General features: G+C 44.5%; 1 protein-coding gene across 5 annotated transcripts in view; it reads left to right on the forward strand.

Moving 5' to 3' along the window:
* LOC139556177 (unconventional myosin-VI-like) overlaps positions 1–23,583 on the forward strand; it is a 124,054-nt gene that overhangs the window by 56,289 nt on the left and 44,182 nt on the right. For all 5 annotated transcript variants that reach the window (XM_071369768.1, XM_071369771.1, XM_071369772.1 and 2 more), the window contains exons 12-18: positions 1,143–1,287; positions 12,123–12,280; positions 14,374–14,465; positions 15,144–15,216; positions 18,335–18,462; positions 18,606–18,701; positions 19,006–19,176. In XM_071369768.1, coding sequence (XP_071225869.1) covers positions 1,143–1,287; positions 12,123–12,280; positions 14,374–14,465; positions 15,144–15,216; positions 18,335–18,462; positions 18,606–18,701; positions 19,006–19,176 — 863 coding nt within the window. The remainder of the gene's footprint in view (positions 1–1,142; positions 1,288–12,122; positions 12,281–14,373; positions 14,466–15,143; positions 15,217–18,334; positions 18,463–18,605; positions 18,702–19,005; positions 19,177–23,583) is intronic.

The raw sequence follows: 23,583 nt of genomic DNA on the forward strand, positions 1-23,583 counted from the left end.
TTTTTTTAAACAAGTTATTTTTTTCATTTCATTTCACCAATTTTGACTATTTTGTTTATGTCCATTACATGAAATCCAAATAAAATCAATTTCAATTACAGGTTGTAATGCAATAAAATTGGATAATAGCCAAGGGGGATGAATACTTTTGCAAGGCACTGTACCCACTAAAAAAATAATCCTTGTGTCCGGGCAGCAGGTGCCATTTTGCTGTGGTCCGCCAGAACACTGCTCTGTGATTGATTTACTTTAATCTTCATCTTCCTTCTGAAGGCCCATGTGGCCTCTTGTGACGCATTTCCATTTACAATGTACACCAGTGTTTTACCCAAAAGGCTCAGACTTTTGTTTCCATCTACGCGGGCCGGCACCCCGTGTCTCACTGAGCCATGGCTCCGGCGAACTTGAAAGCTACTCCCTGGGTACTTTTCAGCTGACATTTACATAACAATGTCTAACAGTGAACTCTAACACCTTCTCACAAAGCAACAGTCTTGAATGATGCAGCGGTTGTTGATTCTGCTCGCCACATGTCTTTCGTGCCACACTCCTGATGGAAACACCACAACACTAGAGCTCACATTAACATAAAACACTGGCGGCCCACTGGTGTGGGGGTCTCAGTGGAAAAGCACCATTGTTGTAGTCTGTGAAAGGGCTTTTATTCACTATTAAGGAGCTACTATATACACCAAGGACACTGCGGGCTAGTCATTCTCCTCCCCTTCATTCATTATTAATACAAAGCCATCAGAGTAACTGATGAAAAGGTTCTCATGTGTCTTCTTTGTGAATGTCACTCTTTGTAGTCTTCTGCGGTAATCTCTTACAGAATCATCTTGTATATTTGTATTGTTAGTGCAAGTTAGTATTCTCTCATTTGTCAGGGCTGATGCATTACGGTGTGAATGTCTTGGGCTCTCCTCGACTCACCGACTCCACATTACACATGTTGTTCCAGACAGCCCAGAGGAAGATCACATTTCTATGGGAATAAGCCATTTATTTTTAACATCAGAGTAAAACTTGTACGTGAGTGGCTTTCAACCCCCCCCCCCCCCCACCCCCCTAAACATCGTCCTCACAATGTTACGAACAACATTACTAAACGACGTTACCGTTCTGTATGTCTGTCCCACCAGGTGGCTGCACCATAAAGAACCAGTCAAGCCAGACGGTGGAGTACTGTGCTGAGCTGCTGGGTCTGGGAGAGCAGGACCTGAGTGTCAGCCTCACGTCCAGGGTCATGCTCACCACAGCAGGGGGCGCCAAAGGAACAGTTATCAAGTAAGTCATCAAAGCCCTGGTCAAAAGTAGTGAAATGCACAGTGCATCTACATTTGAAGTCAGAAGTTTACATACACCTTAACCAAATACATTTAAACAAAGTTTTTCACAATTCCTGACATCTAATCCTAGTAAAAATTCCCTGTCCGAGGTCAGTTAGGATCACCACTTTATTTTAAGAATGTGAAATGTCAGAATAATAGTAGAGAGAATTATTTATTTCAGCTTTTAATTCTTTCATCACATTCCCAGTGGGTCAGAAGTTTACATACACTCAATTAGTTTTTGGTAGCATTGCCTTTGAATTGTTTCACTTCGGTCAAACATTTCAGGTACCCTTCCACAAGCTTCCCACAATAAGTTGGGTGAATTTTTGGCCCATTCCTCCTGACAGAGCTGGTGTAATTGAGTCAGGTTTGTAGGCCTTCTTACTCGCACACGCTTTTTCAGTTCTGCCCACAAATTTTCTATAGGACTGAGGTCAGGGCCACTCCAATACCTTGACTTTGTTGTCCTTAAGCCATTTTGCCACAGCTTTGAAAGTATGCTTGGGGTCATTGTCCATTTGGAAGACCCATTTGCGACCAAGCTTTAACTTCCTGACTGATGTCCTCCAAACATAACGATGGTCATTATGGCCAAACAGTTCTATTTTTGTTTCATCAGATCAGAGGACATTTCTCCAAAAAGTACAATATTTTCCCCATGTGCATTTGCAAACCATAGTCTGGCTTTTTTTATGGCGGTTTTGGAGCAGTGGCTTCTTCCTTGCTGAGCGGCCTTTCAGGTTATGTCGATATAGGACTCGTTTTACTGGTCTACAATTATTTTTCTGAGGTCTTGGCTGATTTCTTTTGATTTTCCCATGATGTCAAGCAAAGAGGCACTGAGTTTGAAGGTAGGCCTTGAAATACATCCACATTGACTCACCTCCAATTGACTCATTTGATGTCAATTAGGCTATCAGAAGCTTCTAAAGCCATGACATCATTTTCTGGAATTTATCAAGCCGTTTAAAGGCACAGTCAACTTAGTTTATGTAAACTTCTGACCCACTGGAAATGTGATACAGTGAATTATAAGTTAAATATTCTCTGTAAACAATTGTAGGAAAAATGACTTGTGTCATGCACAAAGTAGATGTCTTAACCGACTTCCCAAAACTATAGTTTGTTAACAAGAAATTGTTGGAGTGGTTGAAAAACGAGTTTTAATGACTCCAACCTAAGTGTATGTAAACTTCCGACTTCAACTGTATCTGTGTTTGTGTGTGTGTGTCCGACATCACTCCCAGTGAGTATTGTGCTGAGAGTTAAAAATAGGAGCGCTATTCTGTCACACACACCGCAGCATCAGCCAGCAGCAGCCATGCATGCATCCTCCCTCCCTCAGCCCTACCATACTTTTCCTGTTGATGATAGAACACACTGGTAGAGGTAGGGCTGAGCAGTGAAGAGGAGAGAGAATCACAGTATTACATGCAGAGAAGAGTCAATATGGTCATGTTGCTGTGGGAAACAATAAGGTCATGTTGCTGTGGGAAACAATAAGGTCATGTTGCTGTGGGAAACAATAAGGTCATGTTGCTGTGGGAAACAATAAGGTCATGTTGCTGTGGGTAACGATACGGTCATGTTGCTGTGGGAAACAATAAGGTCATGTTGCTGTGGGAAACAATAAGGTCATGTTGCTGTGGGAAACAATACGGTCATGTTGCTGTGGGAAACAATAAGGTCATGTTGCTGTGGGAAACAATAAGGTCATGTTGCTGTGGGAAACAATACGGTCATGTTGCTGTGGGAAACAATACGGTCATGTTGCTGTGGGAAACAATACGGTCATGTTGCTGTGGGAAACAATAAGGTCATGTTGCTGTGGGAAACAATAAGGTCATGTTGCTGTGGGAAACAATACGGTCATGTTGCTGTGGGAAACAATAAGGTCATGTTGCTGTGGGAAACAATAAGGTCATGTTGCTGTGGGAAACAATAAGGTCATGTTGCTGTGGGAAACAATAAGGTCATGTTGCTGTGGGAAACAATAAGGTCATGTTGTTGTGGGTAACGATACGGTCATGTTGCTGTGGGTAACGATACGGTCATGTTGCTGTGGGAAACAATAAGGTCATGTTGCTGTGGGAAACAATAAGGTCATGTTGCTGTGGGAAACAATAAGGTCATGTTGCTGTGGGAAACAATAAGGTCATGTTGCTGTGGGAAACAATAAGGTCATGTTGCTGTGGGAAACAATACGGTCATGTTGCTGTGGGAAACGATACGGTCATGTTCCTGTGGGAAACAATAAGGTCATGTTGCTGTGGGTAACAATAAGGTCATGTTGCTGTGGGTAACGATACGGTCATGTTGCTGTGGGTAACGATAAGGTCATGTTGCTGTGGGTAACGATACGGTCATGTTGCTGTGGGAAACGATAAGGTCATGTTGCTGTGGGAAACAATAAGGTCATGTTGCTGTGGGTAACAATAAGGTCATGTTGCTGTGGGTAACGATACGGTCATGTTGCTGTGGGAAACAATACGGTCATGTTGCTGTGGGAAACGATACGGTCATGTTGCTGTGGGTAACGATACGGTCATGTTGCTGTGGGTAACGATACGGTCATGTTGCTGTGGGTAACGATACGGTCATGTTGCTGTGGGAAACGATACGGTCATGTTGCTGTGGGAAACAATACGGTCATGTTGCTGTGGGAAACAATAAGGTCATGTTGCTGTGGGTAACGATACGGTCATGTTGCTGTGGGTAACGATAAGGTCATGTTGCTGTGGGTAACGATACGGTCATGTTGCTGTGGGAAACGATAAGGTCATGTTGCTGTGGGAAACGATAAGGTCATGTTGCTGTGGGAAACAATAAGGTCATGTTGCTGTGGGTAACAATAAGGTCATGTTGCTGTGGGTAACGATACGGTCATGTTGCTGTGGGTAACGATACGGTCATGTTGCTGTGGGTAACGATACGGTCATGTTGCTGTGGGAAACGATACGGTCATGTTGCTGTGGGAAACGATACGGTCATGTTGCTGTGGGAAACAATACGGTCATGTTGCTGTGGGAAACAATACGGTCATGTTGCTGTGGGAAACAATACGGTCATGTTGCTGTGGGTAACAATACGGTCATGTTGCTGTGGGAAACAATACGGTCATGTTGCTGTGGGAAACAATACGGTCATGTTGCTGTGGGAAACAATACGGTCATGTTGCTGTGGGAAACAATACGGTCATGTTGCTGTGGGAAACGATACGGTCATGTTGCTGTGGGAAACGATACGGTCATGTTGCTGTGGGAAACGATACGGTCATGTTGCTGTGGGAAACAATAAGGTCATGTTGCTGTGGGTAACGATACGGTCATGTTGCTGTGGGTAACGATACGGTCATGTTGCTGTGGGTAACGATAAGGTCATGTTGCTGTGGGAAACGATAAGGTCATGTTGCTGTGGGAAACAATAAGGTCATGTTGCTGTGGGTAACGATAAGATCATGTTGCTGTGGGAAACGATAAGGTCATGTTGCTGTGGGTAACAATAAGGTCATGTTGCTGTGGGTAACGATACGGTCATGTTGCTGTGGGTAACGATACGGTCATGTTGCTGTGGGTAACGATAAGGTCATGTTGCTGTGGGTAACGATACGGTCATGTTGCTGTGGGAAACGATACGGTCATGTTGCTGTGGGTAACGATAAGGTCATGTTGCTGTGGGAAACGATAAGGTCATGTTGCTGTGGGTAACAATAAGGTCATGTTGCTGTGGGTAACAATAAGGTCATGTTGCTGTGGGAAACGATAAGGTCATGTTGCTGTGGGTAACGATACGGTCATGTTGCTGTGGGAAACAATACGGTCATGTTGCTGTGGGAAACAATACGGTCATGTTGCTGTGGGTAACGATAAGGTCATGTTGCTGTGGGTAACGATAAGGTCATGTTGCTGTGGGTAACGATAAGGTCATGTTGCTGTGGGAAACAATAAGGTCATGTTGCTGTGGGAAACGATAAGGTCATGTTGCTGTGGGTAACGATAAGGTCATGTTGCTGTGGGTAACGATACGGTCATGTTGCTGTGGGTAACGATACGGTCATGTTGCTGTGGGTAACGATACGGTCATGTTGCTGTGGGTAACGATACGGTCATGTTGCTGTGGGAAACAATACGGTCATGTTGCTGTGGGTAACGATACGGTCATGTTGCTGTGGGTAACGATACGGTCATGTTGCTGTGGGAAACAATACGGTCATGTTGCTGTGGGAATGGACAGCGCCGAAGTCTTCAAAGTAATGGAGGGAATAAAAGACAAGCATTTGCCCTCCTCCAAGACTCCCCTAGTCCCTGCATGCATCCCAAATGGAACCCTATTCATTATATCAGGGTTTTCCCATAGGGCTGTCCCCGACCAATCAATTGGTTGACACTTTTAAGTGTGTATTTTTCAATATATAGACACAACCTATGTTTTGAATGAAATCAACTATATGTAGGCTACTGAACTTGTCTGATGCTTTAAGTACTGCGATTTAAAAATGAAGACACATTACTGAAGAGGGAGCCAGAGATCAATATAGCCTAACCAGAAGAAAGAAAGAACTGTTCCTGACCCTCCTCCCCGCTGCTGCTGCTGGCCTTCACAGATTCTAAGCTCCTGAAGTTGCCAGTAAAAGGCTACACCAGCGGTCACCAACCTTTTCCATTTGGAGTGCCATGTTATCGTACCGTTCCCTACTGATCTGCCTGCTGAGGATTCCTCTACTGATGGTTTTCATATGCATATTTTCATGGAACAGTTTCATTTATAATAAAGTCTTCACGTCATGCAGTTCATCAAAATTCTTTCTAAATGAAAATTATACAAATCTAAAAAAATAACTATAATAATTCTATTGACATTGCCAATATGTAAAAATAGCCTACATGAAGCCAACAAATAAAGAAAATATCCTGATTTAAAAAATATATATACAGTGGGGCAAAAAAGTATTTAGTCAGCCACCAATTGTGCAAGTTCTCCCACTTAAAAAGATGAGAGAGGCCTGTAATTTTCATCATAGGTACACTTCAACTATGACAGACAAAATGAGAAAACAAATTCCAGAAAATCACATTGTAGGATTTTTTATGAATTAATTTGCAAATTATTTACATTTACATTTTACATTTAAGTCATTTAGCAGACGCTCTTATCCAGAGCGACTTACAAATTGGTGCATTCACCTTATGATATCCAGTGGAACAACCACTTTACAATAGTGCATCTAACTCTTTTAAGGGGGGGGGGTTAGAAGGATTACTTTATCCTATCCTAGGTATTCCTTAAAGAGGTGGGGTTTCAGGTGTCTCCGGAAGGTGGTGATTGACTCCGCTGACCTGGCGTCGTGAGGGAGTTTGTTCCACCATTGGGGTGCCAGAGCAGCGAACAGTTTTGACTGGGCTGAGCGGGAACTGTACTTCCTCAGAGGTAGGGAGGCGAGCAGGCCAGAGGTGGATGAACGCAGTGCCCTTGTTTGGGTGTAGGGCCTGATCAGAGCCTGAAGGTACGGAGGTGCCGTTCCCCTCACAGCTCCGTAGGCAAGCACCATGGTCTTGTAGCGGATGCGAGCTTCAACTGGAAGCCAGTGGAGAGAGCGGAGGAGCGGGGTGACGTGAGAGAACTTGGGAAAGTTGAACACCAGACGGGCTGCGGCGTTCTGGATGAGTTGTAGGGGTTTAATGGCACAGGCAGGGAGCCCAGCCAACAGCGAGTTGCAGTAATCCAGACGGGAGATGACAAGTGCCTGGATTAGGACCTGCGCCGCTTCCTGCGTGAGGCAGGGTCGTACTCTGCGAATGTTGTAGAGCATGAACCTACAGGAACGGGTCACCGCCTTGATGTTAGTTGAGAACGACAGGGTGTTGTCCAGGATCACGCCAAGGTTCTTAGCACTCTGGGAGGAGGACACAATGGAGTTGTCAACCGTGATGGCGAGATCATGGAACGGGCAGTCCTTCCCCGGGAGGAAGAGCAGCTCCGTCTTGCCGAGGTTCAGCTTGAGGTGGTGATCCGTCATCCACACTGATATGTCTGCCAGACATGCAGAGATGCGATTCACCACCTGGTTATCAGAGGGGGGAAAGGAGAAGATTAATTGTGTGTCGTCTGCATAGCAATGATAGGAGAGACCATGTGAGGATATGACAGAGCCAAGTGACTTGGTGTATAGCGAGAATAGGAGAGGGCCTAGAACAGAGCCCTGGGGGACACCAGTGGTGAGAGCACGTGGTGCGGAGACAGATTCTCGCCACGCCACCTGGTAGGAGCGACCTGTCAGGTAGGACGCAATCCAAGCGTGGGCCGTGCCGGAGATGCCCAGCTCGGAGAGGGTGGAGAGGAGGATCTGATGGTTCACAGTATCAAAGGCAGCCGATAGGTCTAGAAGGATGAGAGCAGAGGAGAGAGAGTTAGCTTTAGCAGTGCGGAGCGCCTCCGTGACACAGAGAAGAGCAGTCTCAGTTGAATGACTAGTCTTGAAACCTGACTGATTTGGATCAAGAAGGTCATTCTGAGAGAGATAGCAGGAGAGCTGGCCAAGGACGGCACGTTCAAGAGTTTTGGAGAGAAAAGAAAGAAGGGATACTGGTCTGTAGTTGTTGACATCGGAGGGATCGAGTGTAGGTTTTTTCAGAAGGGGTGCAACTCTCGCTCTCTTGAAGACGGAAGGGACGTAGCCAGCGGTCAAGGATGAGTTGATGAGCGAGGTGAGGTAAGGGAGAAGGTCTCCGGAAATGGTCTGGAGAAGAGAGGAGGGGATAGGGTCAAGCGGGCAGGTTGTTGGGCGGCCGGCCGTCACAAGACGCGAGATTTCATCTGGAGAGAGAGGGGAGAAAGAGGTCAAAGCACAGGGTAGGGCAGTGTGAGCAGAACCAGCGGTGTCGTTTGACTTAGCAAACGAGGATCGGATGTCGTCGACCTTCTTTTCAAAATGGTTGACGAAGTTATGGTGGAAATTAAGTATTTGGTCACCTACAAACAAGCAAGATTTCTGGCTCTCACAGACCTGTAACTTCTTCTTTAAGAGGCTCCTCTGTCCTCCACTCGTTACCTGTATTAATGGCACCTGTTTGAACTTGTTATCAGTATAAAAGACACCTGTCCACAACCTCAAACAGTCACACTCCAAACTCCACTATGGCCAAGACCAAAGAGCTGTCAAAGGACACCAGAAACAAAATTGTAGACCTGCACCAGGCTGGGAAGACTGAATCTGCAATAGGTAAGCAGCTTGGTTTGAAGAAATCAACTGTGGGAGCAATTATTAGGAAATGGAAGACATACAAGACCACTGATAATCTCCCTCGATCTGGGGCTCCACGCAAGATCTCACCCCGTGGGGTCAAAATGATCACAAGAACGGTGAGCAAAAATCCCAGAACCACACGGGGGGACCTAGTGAATGACCTGCAGAGAGCTGGGACCAAAGTAACAAAGCCTACCATCAGTAACACACTACGCCGCCAGGGACTCAAATCCTGCAGTGCCAGACGTGTCCCCCTGCTTAAGCCAGTACATGTCCAGGCCCGTCTGAAGTTTGCTAGAGAGCATTTGGATGATCCAGAAGAAGATTGGGAGAATGTCATATGGTCAGATGAAACCAAAATAGACTCAACTCGTTGTGTTTGGAGGACAAAAAATGCTGAGTTGCATCCAAAGAACACCATACCTACTGTGAAGCATGGGGGTGGAAACATCATGCTTTGGGGCTGTTTTTCTGCAAAGGGACCAGGACGACTGATCCGTGTAAAGGAAAGAATGAATGGGGCCATGTATCGTGAGATTTTGAGTGAAAACCTCCTTCCATCAGCAAGGGCATTGAAGATGAAACGTGGCTGGGTCTTTCAGCATGACAATGATCCCAAACACACCGCCCGGGCAACGAAGGAGTGGCTTCGTAAGAAGCATTTCAAGGTCCTGGAGTGGCCTAGCCAGTCTCCAGATCTCAACCCCATAGAAAATCTTTGGAGGGAGTTGAAAGTCCGTGTTGCCCAGCAACAGCCCCAAAACATCACTGCTCTAGAGGAGATCTGCATGGAGGAATGGGCCAAAATACCAGCAACAGTGTGTGAAAACCTTGTGAAGACTTACAGAAAACGTTTGACCTCTGTCATTGCCAACAAAGGGTATATAACAAAGTATTGAGAAACTTTTGTTATTGACCAAATACTTATTTTCCACCATAATTTGCAAAGAAATTCATAAAAAATCCTACAATGTGATTTTCTGGATTTTTTTTTCTCATTTTGTCTGTCATAGTTGAAGTGTACCTATGATGAAAATTACAGGCCTCTCTCATCTTTTTAAGTGGGAGAACTTGCACAATTGGTGGCTGACTAAATACTTTTTTGCCCCACTGTATATCCTTAAAATCACATTGGCTATGCATGGTCTGTCTGCAAGGAACTTGAAACTCTATGAACTTGGTCAAGGCCCAAAGCTCATGCTGGCAAACTTAAAGTATTCTGGGCCTTTAGAGTTTCTGCTCCAGTGAGCTCCGGACAGACACAGTTGTAGGCTATTTGCGCAAGAGATAAGTAATATTTTAGTCAAATATTATATCTGTTTGGGCGGTCTGTTAAATCTTCTTGCGGTCAATTTGCAGTCTACAAATGATGTAATTATGTTCCGGCCCCCTGACCATATGCTCAAGAAAACAACATCTGCACGCGACTGAATCTAGTTGATGATCCCTGCCCTATATAGTGCACTACATTTGACAGAGCACTATAGGAAATATGGTGCCATTTAGGAAACAGTCCCTATCTCTATCTACGCCAAGGCTTTGCATGTATTTAGCCGTGGCTCAGTCTTTCTAATGCCTGACTGTAATTGTTGTACGGGCAGCTTGGCACTCCCTCGGCTCGCCAACCTGAATGCCAAGCCACTCGCTACCTGCAATTACCCTCCCACCCGCCCTCCCACACTAATGTTTGTCTGTTGTTTCATCTGTGGAGCGAGAGACACTTTTTTGCACAGTACTTGTGCTTGAAGTGCTGGTTTATATGGGCCTGGCTGTGCCTTTATGAATGCTTCCTAAATGACACCCTATTTCCTACGTATAGTGCACTACTTTTGACCAGGGCCAAGGTCTGTATGCATGCTGTGGTGAGAGGGAGAGCTCTCACGTTTCATTAAGAGGGCATAATAATAAGCAATGAGTTAGTGGTGTACAGTACTTTGTGGTCCCTAGTAGCTCAGTTGTTAGAGCATGGCGCTTGCAACGCCAGGGTTGTGGGTTCGATTCCCACGGGGGACTAGTACATAAATGAATGCATTCAGTGCTGTAAGTCACTCTGGATAAGAGTGTCTGCTAAATGACTAAAATGTAAATAATCTTCTGTTTTAATTAATAGCAACAATAGCAATGTGTGAGTATAGTTGCAGTAAGTGTCTTATAAAGGGTGGGTGTGGATTTCAAACGTCTCTCTGTCTGCGGCTCCACCACTATAGCGGGGCTATTTTTATTACTTATGTAAGGGGGAAAGCCGTAGCTAGCTAAATGTTAGTTTGTTTGGGGACTAGCTTTAAGGTGTTTATATGTGCGAGGCAGAGAGTGGGAGAGAGGGACGTTAATCGTGTTTACCCCACCATGGTGAGTTCTGTGGCGGACTCGGTAGTTCAGCGACGGCAGGGTGTACAGTCTTCCAATCTCTCAGCAAACCGATATACATGTTCACTACACAGACTCATTTAAAGCTAATTTAATGAGATGTGAGCTTCTCAACTTCCTGATTACATCTGAGAACATGGTGCCGGAGAGTATGTTATGGAGATCATAGAGCATGTGGGCTTCATAGGGGATACATGCGTCACCGCTACTGTTTAGTGTAATGGCAAACCTCTTGTTTTTTTAATGAGAGGCCAAGGCTTAACCTTTGTATTCAAATGTTTTAACTGGGGGCTATGGGCTCTTCTCACTGGCTGGAAGAAGCAAGGGGATAATGAATTAAACATGTGGTGTTAGAGCGAAAGAGCAAGCGAGCGAGGCCAGGTGTGTACTGAGAGCTGGGGGGTCAAGGGTGTAAAACGAGTTGGGGAGTTGGGGTGAGGATGGGGTCATCATGGATTAGGTTATCATGGAGAGTCCTTATCTTGTGGGATGTGGCTGTCATCTCAACACATCAGCCAGTGCTGAAGGGAGATGCATAGTGGGGACAGGATAATGGATATGTCCTGCCCCGAGAGAGAGAGAGAGAGAGAGAGAGAGAGAGGAGGTGTGTGTGTGTAATGGAGGTGAATGTGTGTGAAAAGAATCTGAAATCATTATTAAGGTGGACTTGGACATAGACATTAAGTACTCAGAGAACTGCTAAGTACCACAGATAAGAATGAGTTATTTTCTGTCATGCCTAAAGTGCATGACAATGATGTTTGTAAAGAAAAGGGCAGATGTAAAGCTTGTTGAGAAACTTTAAGTCCACGGGGTATTCATATTGTACGTTTTTCCATTCCTCTTCATTCTTAGCCCTCTCTCTATGGTCTGTAATTATTGAGCTGCATACTTGACTGCAGTCAGAGATTAGTGAGTGACTCTGTCGTCTTTGAGTTGTGGGCTACTTCTTTCACCAGCCACCAGTGCTCAGGTTTATACGTTGTGGCTGTATGTTTATTTGCTGTTGACAAATCCAATTTCCCCTCGTGCGATTAATTAGTTTTAGATCAGATATACTTCATTGAATGTTATTCACAGAAATGTGCTTTGCGTACAGAAACGTCAAGTTTATTAATTTCAGTTCAGTGATGTTCTCGCTCTTGCTCTCTCTCTCTCCCCCCTCTCTCTCCCTCCAGAGTGCCACTGAAAGTGGAGCAGGCAAACAACGCACGGGACGCCCTGGCCAAGGCTGTGTACAGCCGGCTGTTTGACCACGTGGTCACCAGGGTCAACCAGTGTTTCCCCTTCCACTCCTCTGCCAACTTCATCGGGGTTCTGGATATCGCAGGCTTCGGTCTGTACACCTTCTATGTGCCCTTTGTACAGGGCTTTCTGAAAGTATTCATACCTCTTGACTTATTCCATATTTTGGTGTGTTACAGCCTGAATTCAACATTTATAAAACATTTAAATACATCTCACCCATCTACACTTAATACCCCATAATTGCGAAGTTTGTTTTTAGAAATTGTTGCAAATGTATTTAAAAAAGGTTGTCAGGAATATCTGATTTACGTAAGTATTCACACCCCTGAGTCAATACTTTGTTGAAGCACCTTTGCCTACGATTACAGCTGCGAGTCTTTCTGGGTAAGTCTCTAAGAGGTTTCCACACCTAGGTTGTGTAACATTTGCCCATTTTTATTTTCAAAATTCTTCAAGCTCTGTCAGATTGGTTGTTGATCATTGCTAGACAACCATTTTCAGGTTTTGCCATAGATTCTCAAACAAATTTAAGTCAAAACTGTAACTCGGCCACTCTGGAAAATTCAGTCTTTTTGGTAAGCAACTCCAGTGTAGATTTGGCCTTGTTATTTCAGGTTATTGTTCTGCTGAAAGGGGAATTAATCTCAGAGTTTGTTGGAAAGTAGAGTGAACCAGGTTTTCCTCTAGGATTCCGTTTCTTTTTTATCCTGAAAAACTCCTCAGTCTTTAATGATTACAAGCAGTCCTTGACGATTACAAGCATACCCATAACAGGATGCAGCCACCACTATGCTTGAAAATATTCAGAGTGGTACTCTGTAATGTGTTGAATTGGATTTGCCCCAATTTGTATTCAGGACAGAAAGTGAATTGCTTTGGCACATACTTTTTAGCAGTATTACTTTAGTGCCTTAATGCAAATAGGATGCATGGAATATTTGTATTCTGTACATGCTTCCATCTTTCCTCTGTCAATTAGGTTAGTATTGTGGAGTAACTACAATGTTATTGATCCATCCTCAGTTTTCTCCTGTTACAGCCATTAAACTCTGTAACTGCTTTAAAGTCACCATTGGCCTCATGGTGAAGTCCCTGAGCTGTATCTTTCCTCTCCGGCAAGTTAGGAAGGACACATGTATCTTTGTAATGACTGGGTGTATTGATACACCATCCAAAGTGTAATTAACAACTTCACCATGCTCAAAGGGATATTCAGCTTTTTTGTCAGCTTCTTTTACCCATCTTCCAATAGTTGCTCTTCTTTGCAAGGCATTGGAAAACCTCCCTGGTATTTGTGGTTGAATCTGTGTTTGAAATGTTCTGCTCAACTGAGGGACCTTACAGATAATTGTATGTGTGGGGTACAGAGATGAGGCATTCATTCAAAAACGAGCTGCAAAAAACACTCAAACTGGACCGTTTTATCTCCATCTCTTCATTCAAAGACTCAATCATGGATACTTACTGACAGTTGTGGCTGCTTATCGAGATGTATTGTTCTCTCTACCTTCTTGTCCTTTGTGCTGTTGTCTGTGCCCAATAATGTTTGTACCATGTTTTGTGCTGCTACCATGTTGTTGTCAAGTTGTGTTGCTACCATGCATGCTGTGTTTTCATGTGTTGCTGCCATGCTATGTTATTGTCTTAGGTCCATTCAACTTATTATGTGACGCATATTTTAACTCTTGAACATATTTAGGCTTGCCATAACAAAGGGGTTGAATACTTATTGACTCAAGAAATGTCATCTTTTCATTTCTAAAAATAAACTATTCCACTTTGACATTATGGGGGTATTGTGTGTAGGCCAGTGACACAGAATCTACATTCAATCCATTTTAAATTCAGGCTCTAACACGTGTAAAAAGTCAAGGGGTGTGAATACTTTCTGAAGGCACTGGGCATATGTGTTCTATGGATGTGATACACGATGCCACATGATATGATAGTAGTAGCACAATTTATTATCCCTCAGGGGGAAAATGGTTTTACAGCATAATTGTCCATAAAACAACTTCAACAACAACAGACATTTCCCCACGAGACAACATTATACAGAACATAACATGAACCACACATTGCATATAATTGCAAGAGTCCATTAGTCAGAGACAGTGGTGGTTTACGGCTAAAGTGCTTGGTTTTTTAATGTGTTTTCGTTTCCTGATGTCTCTCTTCCAGAGTACTTTGAGCACAACAGCTTTGAGCAGTTCTGCATCAACTACTGTAACGAGAAGCTGCAGCAGTTCTTCAACGAGCGCATCCTGAAAGAGGTGAGTTCTTCTTCCAGGGTCTGTGTGTGTTCATCCCAATGTCCCTGCCTCCTTAACTGATATCCCAGTTGTCTAACCAGGGATCAACTTCAAGTTGTCTTTCTGCGATTCCTAGCATCTCCTCGCCTCCTTCTAAGCTATTTGAAGGGTATGTCCATGGGTCCCTCCCATCGGACCTTCTTCAATGCGTTTTGAGAAGGAGGCAAGAAGAGAGGATGCAAGAAATCGAGAAAAGATGAACTGAGAATGAGCCCAGGTGTTTGCAACAAGCAGAAGGAAACCTTGACATTTGGATTCAGTTATATTTGTCAGAGATGATGTTGCAAAATTCCGTGAACTTGGTTTTCTAGAAATCCTGTTTGGAGGATTCTGGATTTCCTGCTTATTCCTTCCTGATTTCAGGAATCCTCCAACCGGGATTTGGGGAAAACCAGGGAATTTATTGAACATTCCCATAACTTTGCAACCCTAGTCAGAGACCTTGGTAAAGTAATGTGTTATTGCACAATAGATAGAAAAGCAACTCTTGACGGATTTATTTGAATACATTGGAGTCCTTGGCCTCATTATAGTAGAGAACTATCTTGTATAATAAACAATATTCAATTATATTCTGAATGTCATTCTGAAGGTCATTATAAATGTTTGTTATTGGAACTGTTCTGTTTCAAATTCTAGGAACAAGAGCTGTATCAGAAGGAGGGCCTTGGAGTGAACGAGGTCCGGTATGTTGACAATCAGGACTGCATAGGTTTGTCTAATCTTAATACCATTTCGTGCACATCATTTCAGAGGGTTAGCCTACGTACAGTATCCTCCACCTAGTTTCCAGTGTTTTCCCCCTGTTTTATCAATGTGTTGCCATTCCATGTTCTTCTGACTAGAGATCTGTCTCTGCATGGGAAGCTGGAACAGCTGTTTTCTCTGAGGGAAGTTAAACTCTTGAACGGGGCCTGGCTCTGCGGAACGGGGCCTGGCTCTGCGGAACGGGGCCTGGCTCTGCGGAACGGGGCCTGGCTCTGCGGAATGGGGCCTGGCTCTGCGGAATGGGGCCTGGCTCTGCGGAATGGGGCCTGGCTCTGCGGAATGGGGACTGGCTCGGCGTAATGGGGTCTCTTCCTCCCCCAAAATGACTGTGCATTGCTGTGTATGAGAAATGATACACTGCTCAAAAAAATAAAGGGAACACTTAAACAACACAATGTAACTCCAAGTCAATCACACTTCTGTGAAATCAAACTGTCCACTTAGGAAGCAACACTGATTGACAATAAATTTCACATGCTGTGAACCCCCAATAAAGGAGTGGTTCTGCAGGTGGTGACCACAGACCACTTCTCAGTTCCTATGCTTCCTGGCTGATGTTTTGGTCACTTTTGAATGCTGGCGGTGCTTTCACTCTAGTGGTAGCATGAGACGGAGTCTACAACCCACACAAGTGGCTCAGGTAGTGCAGCTCATCCAGGATGGCACATCAATGCGAGCTGTGGCAAGAAGGTTTGCTGTGTCTGTCAGCGTAGTGTCCAGAGCATGGAGGCGCTACCAGGAGACAGGCCAGTACATCAGGAGACGTGGAGGAGGCCGTAGGAGGACAACAACCCAGCAGCAGGACCGCTACCTCCGCCTTTGTGCAAGGAGGAGCAGGTGGAGCACTGCCAGAGCCCTGCAAAATGACCTCCAGCAGGCCACAAATGTGCATGTGTCTGCTCAAACGGTCAGAAACAGACTCCATGAGGGTGGTATGAGGGCCCGACGTCCACAGGTGGGGGTTGTGCTTACAGCCAAACACCGTGCAGGACGTTTGGCATTTGCCAGAGAACACCAAGATTGGCAAATTCGCCACTGGCGCCCTGTGCTCTTCACAGATGAAAGCAGGTTCACACTGTGCACATGAGCACATGTGACAGACGTGACAGAGTCTGGAGACGCCGTGGAGAACGTTCTGCTGCCTGCAACATCCTCCAGCATGACCGGTTTGGCGGTGGGTCAGTCATGGTGTGGGGTGGCATTTCTTTGGGGGGCCGCACAGCCCTCCATGTGCTCGCCAGAGGTAGCCTGACTGCCATTAGGTACCGAGATGAGATCCTCAGACCCCTTGTGAGACCATATTCTGGTGCGGTTGGCCCTGGGTTCCTCCTAATGCAAGACAATGCTAGACCTCATGTGGCTGGAGTGTGTCAGCAGTTCCTGCAAGAGGAAGGCATTGATGCTATGCACTGGCCCGCCCGTTCCCCAGACCTGAATCCAATTGAGCACATCTGGGACATCATGTCTCGCTCCATCCACCAACGCCACGTTGCACCACAGACTGTCCAGGAGTTGGCGGATGCTTTAGTCCAGGTCTAGGAGGAGATCCCTCAGGAGACCATCCGCCACCTCATCAGGAGCATGCCCAGGCGTTGTAGGGAGGTCATACAGGCACATGGAGGCCACACACACTACTGAGCCTCATTTTGACTTGTTTTAAGGACATTACATCAAAGTTGGATCAGCCTGTAGTGTGGTTTTCCACTTTAATTTTGAGTGTGACTCCAAATCCAGACCTCCATGGGTTGATAAATTTGATTTCCATTGATAATTTTTGTGTGATTTTGTTGTCAGCACATTCAACTATGTAAAGAAAAAAGTATTTAATAAGAAGATTTCATTCATTCAGATCTAGGATGTGTTATTTTAGTGTTCCCTTTATTGCCCTTTTTTGAGCAGTGTATATCCTCCTGGATTGGCAGAGGAAAAAAGAGTAAGGGACGGTCTATTGTAATTATACTGTAATAGGTCGCCTGTGGCGTTGCGGCGAGCAATCCCAAGAATATGCAGCTTTGAGCTTGTATATGTCAAACACATTCTGTTTGAGCAACCCGTTGTTTAAACTAAGACACAAAAGAGGAAATAGGCAGTGAGAAGCTCCATTCTAGGGTTTCTTCTGGACCACTTTGGTGGTTGGCGTGGCAGTGGGCGTGGTCAAGGGCGCGGTCGCAGACGGAAAATCTTAGAGGCCGTCCTATTGGCCGCTGTTGCCATTTAAAGCTAACTTCCTGCAATTCTACACATTTAGTCATGGGTTGGAGATATTCTTTGAGCAGTTTTAAAGCTAATTTCCTGAAATTCTATACATCTTGCCATGGTTTATGCTATCCGAGTGACTCATACATTATATCAGAATCAAAGGGGACAAAAATACGCCTGAATGCATCATTGATTTAGGTGATTGTTTGTTCTTTAAGATTATTTTATGTAAAATTATTTAGGTTTGAGTCGTTTAAGTTTACACTGAAAATATTTTTCCATCCCAATTTCTTTCTTTTTTACTGACTTTTCTATGCATAAAACACCTGCTCTCTCGCTCTCTCGCTCTCTCGCTCTCTCTCTCTCTCTCTCTCTCTCTCTCTCTCTCTCTCTCTCTCGCTCTCTCTCGCTCTCTCTCTCTCTCTCTCTCTCTCTCTCTCTCTCTCTCTCTCTCTCGCTCTCTCTCTCTCTCTCTCTCGCTCTCTCGCTCTCTCTCTCTATAACCTATGGAAAGAGTGAGTCACTGCAGCTCTAACTATGGATGTGTCATTCAGTCATGTCTTAATGAGCCGTTGTTCTCTCGTGCAAAGTGGTCTGTGTAGGTCAAGGTCAGCCTATTCTGAACTGAAACATTTTCATTATTTTATTACACCTTAAATTGGTTTTTGACAGGTACACCTCCCTTCCCTAGCGTAATTGGATATCTTACACCGTCAGTGGCCCTGGACTATACAAAGACTAAACCCCTAATGAAATACGTGAAGCAACAGGCTAGGATAGCTCTAAGGCTACACTGACTTATTGGATACAGTCAATTTGGGATCTCTTGACCCCTGACTCCTGACCGCTGTGTCTGTCTACAGACCTTGTGGAGGCCAAGCTGGTGGGCATCCTGGACATCCTGGATGAAGAGAACCGTCTACCTCAGCCCAGCGACCAGCACTTTGCAGAGACTGTACACAACAAGCACAAGAACCACTTCCGACTGACCGTGAGTTCTTACTTTAACCAGGATTCATGTCCTTTCTCTGTGTACTTATAGGTTGTGTGCGTTTTATCGTCCGTAATGTCAGTCATGGGTTTGTTAAGCCATTGGAATAAGTCTTGTTTCTGTGGTTGTATTTTTTTCCTCAGGTGCCCCGGAAATCAAAGCTGCAAGTTCACAGGAATGTGAGGGATGACGAGGGATTCATCGTCAGACACTTTGCAGGAGCGGTGTGCTATGAGACGGTATATTTATGTTCACAAAATGACACCGCAGGATGAAGGCTAGAAAACATCAACATTACACCTTTTTATATCATCAGACTTCGGTCTGTTTAAGTAATCCCCTATGTCCTTGTGGTAGGCCTATACTGCAGCATCTCCAACCAAACATTCTCCTCCTCTTTGAAACCTGCACAAAACCCAGCATGTGGAATTATTATTTTTTTTAATCACAAGTTGCCCCACTTATCTTCCAACCAGAGTAGCATTTTTCTGAACTGGATGTGCTTCTGCATCTTCAAGGTTCTACATTTTCTCTGAATTGCAGACCAAGTTTGTGGAGAAGAACAATGATGCACTGCACATGTCCCTGGAGTGCCTGGTGAGTGAGTCTAAGGACCGGTTTATCCGGGAGCTCTTTGAGAACTCCAACAACACCAAGGACTCGAAACAGAAGGCCGGCAAGCTCAGCTTCATCAGCGTCGGCAACAAATTCAAGGTGAGGACGAATTTTAATCTACTGCCTTTTACTTCCACACTTTATTAATGTGCTGCTCAACATGGTAGGTATCCCAAATGGGACCCTATTAAGTGCTACTTTTGACCAGGACCCACAAGGGCATAGGGTGTCATTGATGCAGCCATGGAATACTGAGGGGGAATGGGTATAAAGGTCCAGTCTACATGTTTTTATCTCAATATCAAATCATTTCTGGGTAACAATTAAAGTACCTTACTGTGATGGGTTTTCAATTAAAATGGTTCAAAATAAACAAATAGCTTCTAAGCAAAGGGCAATTTCTCAAGAAATAGTTTTGCTATGACTGTCTGGGAGTGGTCTGAGTGAGGAGTGTAATACTAGCTGTTATTGGCATGGAGGTTTGGAACCTTTTTCTTATTGGTCTATTAATTTAATTAATTAATTTACCACCTGGTTATGTCACCAGTATTATCATAATTTTCACAATTTACAGTATTATTACAACCTCATATATATATACTGTTTATGAAACATAAGAAAATAACGTGTTTGACTGCACTGGGCCTTTAACAGCCATAGCAGGTGTGTTACGTTTATCTTGTGTTTTATATGCAAAACAGTAGCATCAAGGCTATTTTGTTACTTTATAGTCATAACCGTGATACTTTCTCACTCTATGCTGTGATCCTGAAAGAAGTGTTAAGATGCTGTGTCTGTTGTAAGTGAAATCAGAGGGGCGTTCAGGTGCTGCAATATTCATTCATGTTAATAAGCAGTTATTGTAAGCTATCATAGGTACTGCTAGACACAGTGGAGAAGAAGGAAAGTTGGAGTACAATAGTTACAAAAAGTTACATACAATTTCAGAGGATTTGAATGCAGCTTATTTTTCAGGGCTGCATAATGTGTTTTGATTTAATCTTCCTCTGGTTTAGTTTCCACAGAGTTCATTTTGTTTCTACATTCTGTTAATGTGTTCTTCCTAATCTCTCTCCTTCCCACTGTTCCTCCTTCCATTCTGTCTCTCCATCCTTTCCCTATCCCCCATCACGCCTTGGTTTCTCAAATGACTGCCTCGCTTGGTTCACCAACTACTTCTCAGATAGAGTTCAATGTGTCAAATCGGAGGGCCTGTTGTCCGGACCTCTGGCAGTCTCTATGGGGGTGCCACAGGGTTCAATTCTCGGGCCGACTCTTTTCTCTATATACATCAATGATGTCGCTCTTGCTGCTGGTGATTCTCTGATCCACCTCTACGCAGACGACACCATTCTGTATAATTCTGGCCCTTCTTTGGACACTGTGTTAACTAACCTCCAGACGAGCTTCAATGCCATACAACTCTCCTTCCGTGGCCTCCAACTGCTCTTAAATGCAAGTAAAACTAAATGCATGCTCTTCAACCGATCGCTGCCCGCACCTGCCCGCCTGTCCAGCATCACTACTCTGGACGGTTCTGACTTAGATTATGTGGACAACTACAAATACCTAGGTGTCTGGTTAGACTGTAAACTCTCCTTCCAGACTCACATTAAGCATCTCCAATCCAAAATTACATCTAGAATCGTCTTCCTATTTCGCAACAAAGCATCCTTCACTCATGCTGCCAAACATACCCTCGTAAAATTGACTATCCTGCCGATCCTTGACTTCGGCGATGTAATTTACAAAATAGCCTCCAACACTCTACTCAGCAGATTGGATGCAGTCTATCACAGTGACATCCATTTGTCACCAAAGCCCCATATGCGACCACTGCAACCTGTATGCTCTCGTTGGCTGGCCCTTGCTTCATATTCATCGCCAAACCCACTGGCTCCAGGTCATCTATAAGTCTTTTCTAGGTAATGCCCCGCCTTATCTCAGCTCACTGGTCACCATAGCAGCACCCACCTGTAGCACGCGCTCCAGCAGGTATATCTCACTGGTCACCCCCAAAGCCAATTCCTCTTTGGCTGCCTTTCCTTCCAGTTCTCTGCTGCCAATGACTGGAACGAATTGCAAAAATCACTGAAGCTGGAGACTCATATCTCCCTCACTAACTTTAAGCACCAGCTGTCAGAGCAGCTCACAGATCACTGCACCTGTACATAGCCCATCTGTAAATAGCCCATCCAACTACCTCATCCCCATACTGTTATTTTTTTTTTGCTCCTTTGCACCCCAGTAGCTCTACTTGCACATTCATATTTTGCACATCTATCACTCGTGTTTGAATTGATTCATTGTAATTATTTCGCCACTATGGCCCTTAATTTACCTTATTTGCACACACTGTACATAGACTTTTTCTCTATTGTGTTATTGACTGCATGTTTGTTTATTCCATGTGTAACTCTGTGTTGTTGTTTGTGTCGCACTGCTTTGCTTTATTTTGGCGAGGTCGCAGTTGTAAATGATAACTTGTTCTCAACTAGCCTACCTGGTTAAATAAAGGTGAAATAAAAGAAATAATAAAATCATAGCTGTGATTTAAAGTCTAAAAGGTGTGTAGAGAGAGAAAGAAATACAGACAGGAAAAGTAGATGCATATAGCGGTTCAAATCAGAATCAATCAGGGTAGTAAGGTAACTTGTCCTGTTCCGTTGTGTGCTATGAATCCCACAATGCATCAGTGAATAATGCAGGCAACACCCTGCTGTTCTCCAGCTAACTGCCTCCAGTTAGCCCCTTCCCTGTCCCCTACCTCCCCAGTCCTGTTTCTGTGCTGTCTCCCTGTTAATCACTGTTTGTTTCCTGCAACACTTGCTAATGACATCTTGATGTCGGCAGCTTCCAATTCCAATCAATTGAGATGTTATTCATATCATTATCAGGAGTGTAGTATGAAGAGTTTGCAACGTTGTGTAGTTTGCAGTGAGCAAACTATAGCATATAGGATCAGAGAAATCTTCAATGACAGGATCAATGTCCACCGAGCAATTGTCCCTACAATCCCATTATCTTCTTATGATTCCATAATAAAATGATTACGATACTTATTGACCAGTGTACATGCCAGTTGGCAGTTGCACGATAGGACTGCCTGCCAGGCAGCTACTGTACATATTAAGCAGCTACTGTTAATAAGGTAGTTACTGTAGAAAGTGATATGCTGTAGATCATAAGGCTTAGAGCTTGACTAAGGCCTAATCAGTGATTCAGCGTTTTGTACCTGTCTGTTCTCAGAGTTACAAGGTGAGATAGAGAGCGTTATCAGCTGTTTATTTGAGATATCCTGCTGGGTTTATAAATATTAATGTCCCAGGGGTGGTCCCTAGAGCAGTCTGTCTGTTAAACACAACTCTCTGCAGATTAAGGTTGCAAAATGACGTTAACTTCCCAGGTTTTCCATAAATGCCGGTATGGACAATTCCTGGACTTATTAGGGAATTCCAACTGGGATTTCTGGAAGACCGGGACATTTTGGGAAGGTTCCAGGGGTTTTGCCACCAGAGCTCTAGATCAGTGACAGAGGGGCCAACAAGCGGTTATCTGTCTGTCTGTCATCTCAGTTAGTTGGCTACCATGCATCCATCTGTCTGTCATCTCAGTTAGTTGGCTACCATGCATCCATCTGTCTGTCATCTCAGTTAGTTGGCTACCATGCATCCATCTGTCTGTCATCTCAGTTAGTTGGCTACCATGCATCCATCTGTCTGTCATCTCACAGTGTCCAGTTAGTTGGCTACCATGCATCCATCTGTCTGTCATCTCACAGTGTCCAGTTAGTTGGTTACCATGCATCCATCTGTCTGTCATCTCAGTTAGTTGGCTACCATGCATCCATCTGTCTGTCATCTCAGTTAGTTGGCTACCATGCATCCATCTGTCTGTCATCTCAGTTAGTTGGCTACCATGCATCCATCTGTCTGTCATCTCAGTTAGTTGGCTACCATGCATCCATCTGTCTGTCATCTCAGTTAGTTGGCTACCATGCATCCATCTGTCTGTCATCTCACAGTGTCCAGTTAGTTGGCTACCATGCATCCATCTGTCTGTCATCTCAGTTAGTTGGCTACCATGCATCCATCTGTCTGTCATCTCAGTTAGTTGGCTACCATGCATCCATCTGTCTGTCATCTCACAGTGTCCAGTTAGTTGGTTACCATGCATCCATCTGTCTGTCATCTCAGTTAGTTGGCTACCATGCATCCATCTGTCTGTCATCTCACAGTGTCCAGTTAGTTGGCTACCATGCATCCATCTGTCTGTCATCTCAGTTAGTTGGCTACCATGCATCCATCTGTCTGTCATCTCAGTTAGTTGGCTACCATGCATCCATCTGTCTGTCATCTCACAGTGTCCAGTTAGTTGGCTACCATGCATCCATCTGTCTGTCATCTCACAGTGTCCAGTTAGTTGGTTACCATGCATCCATCTGTCTGTCATCTCAGTTAGTTGGCTACCATGCATCCATCTGTCTGTCATCTCAGTTAGTTGGCT

This window comes from Salvelinus alpinus, chromosome 27, assembly GCF_045679555.1.
Source record: "Salvelinus alpinus chromosome 27, SLU_Salpinus.1, whole genome shotgun sequence".
NCBI classification, from domain to species: Eukaryota; Metazoa; Chordata; class Actinopteri; order Salmoniformes; family Salmonidae; genus Salvelinus; species Salvelinus alpinus.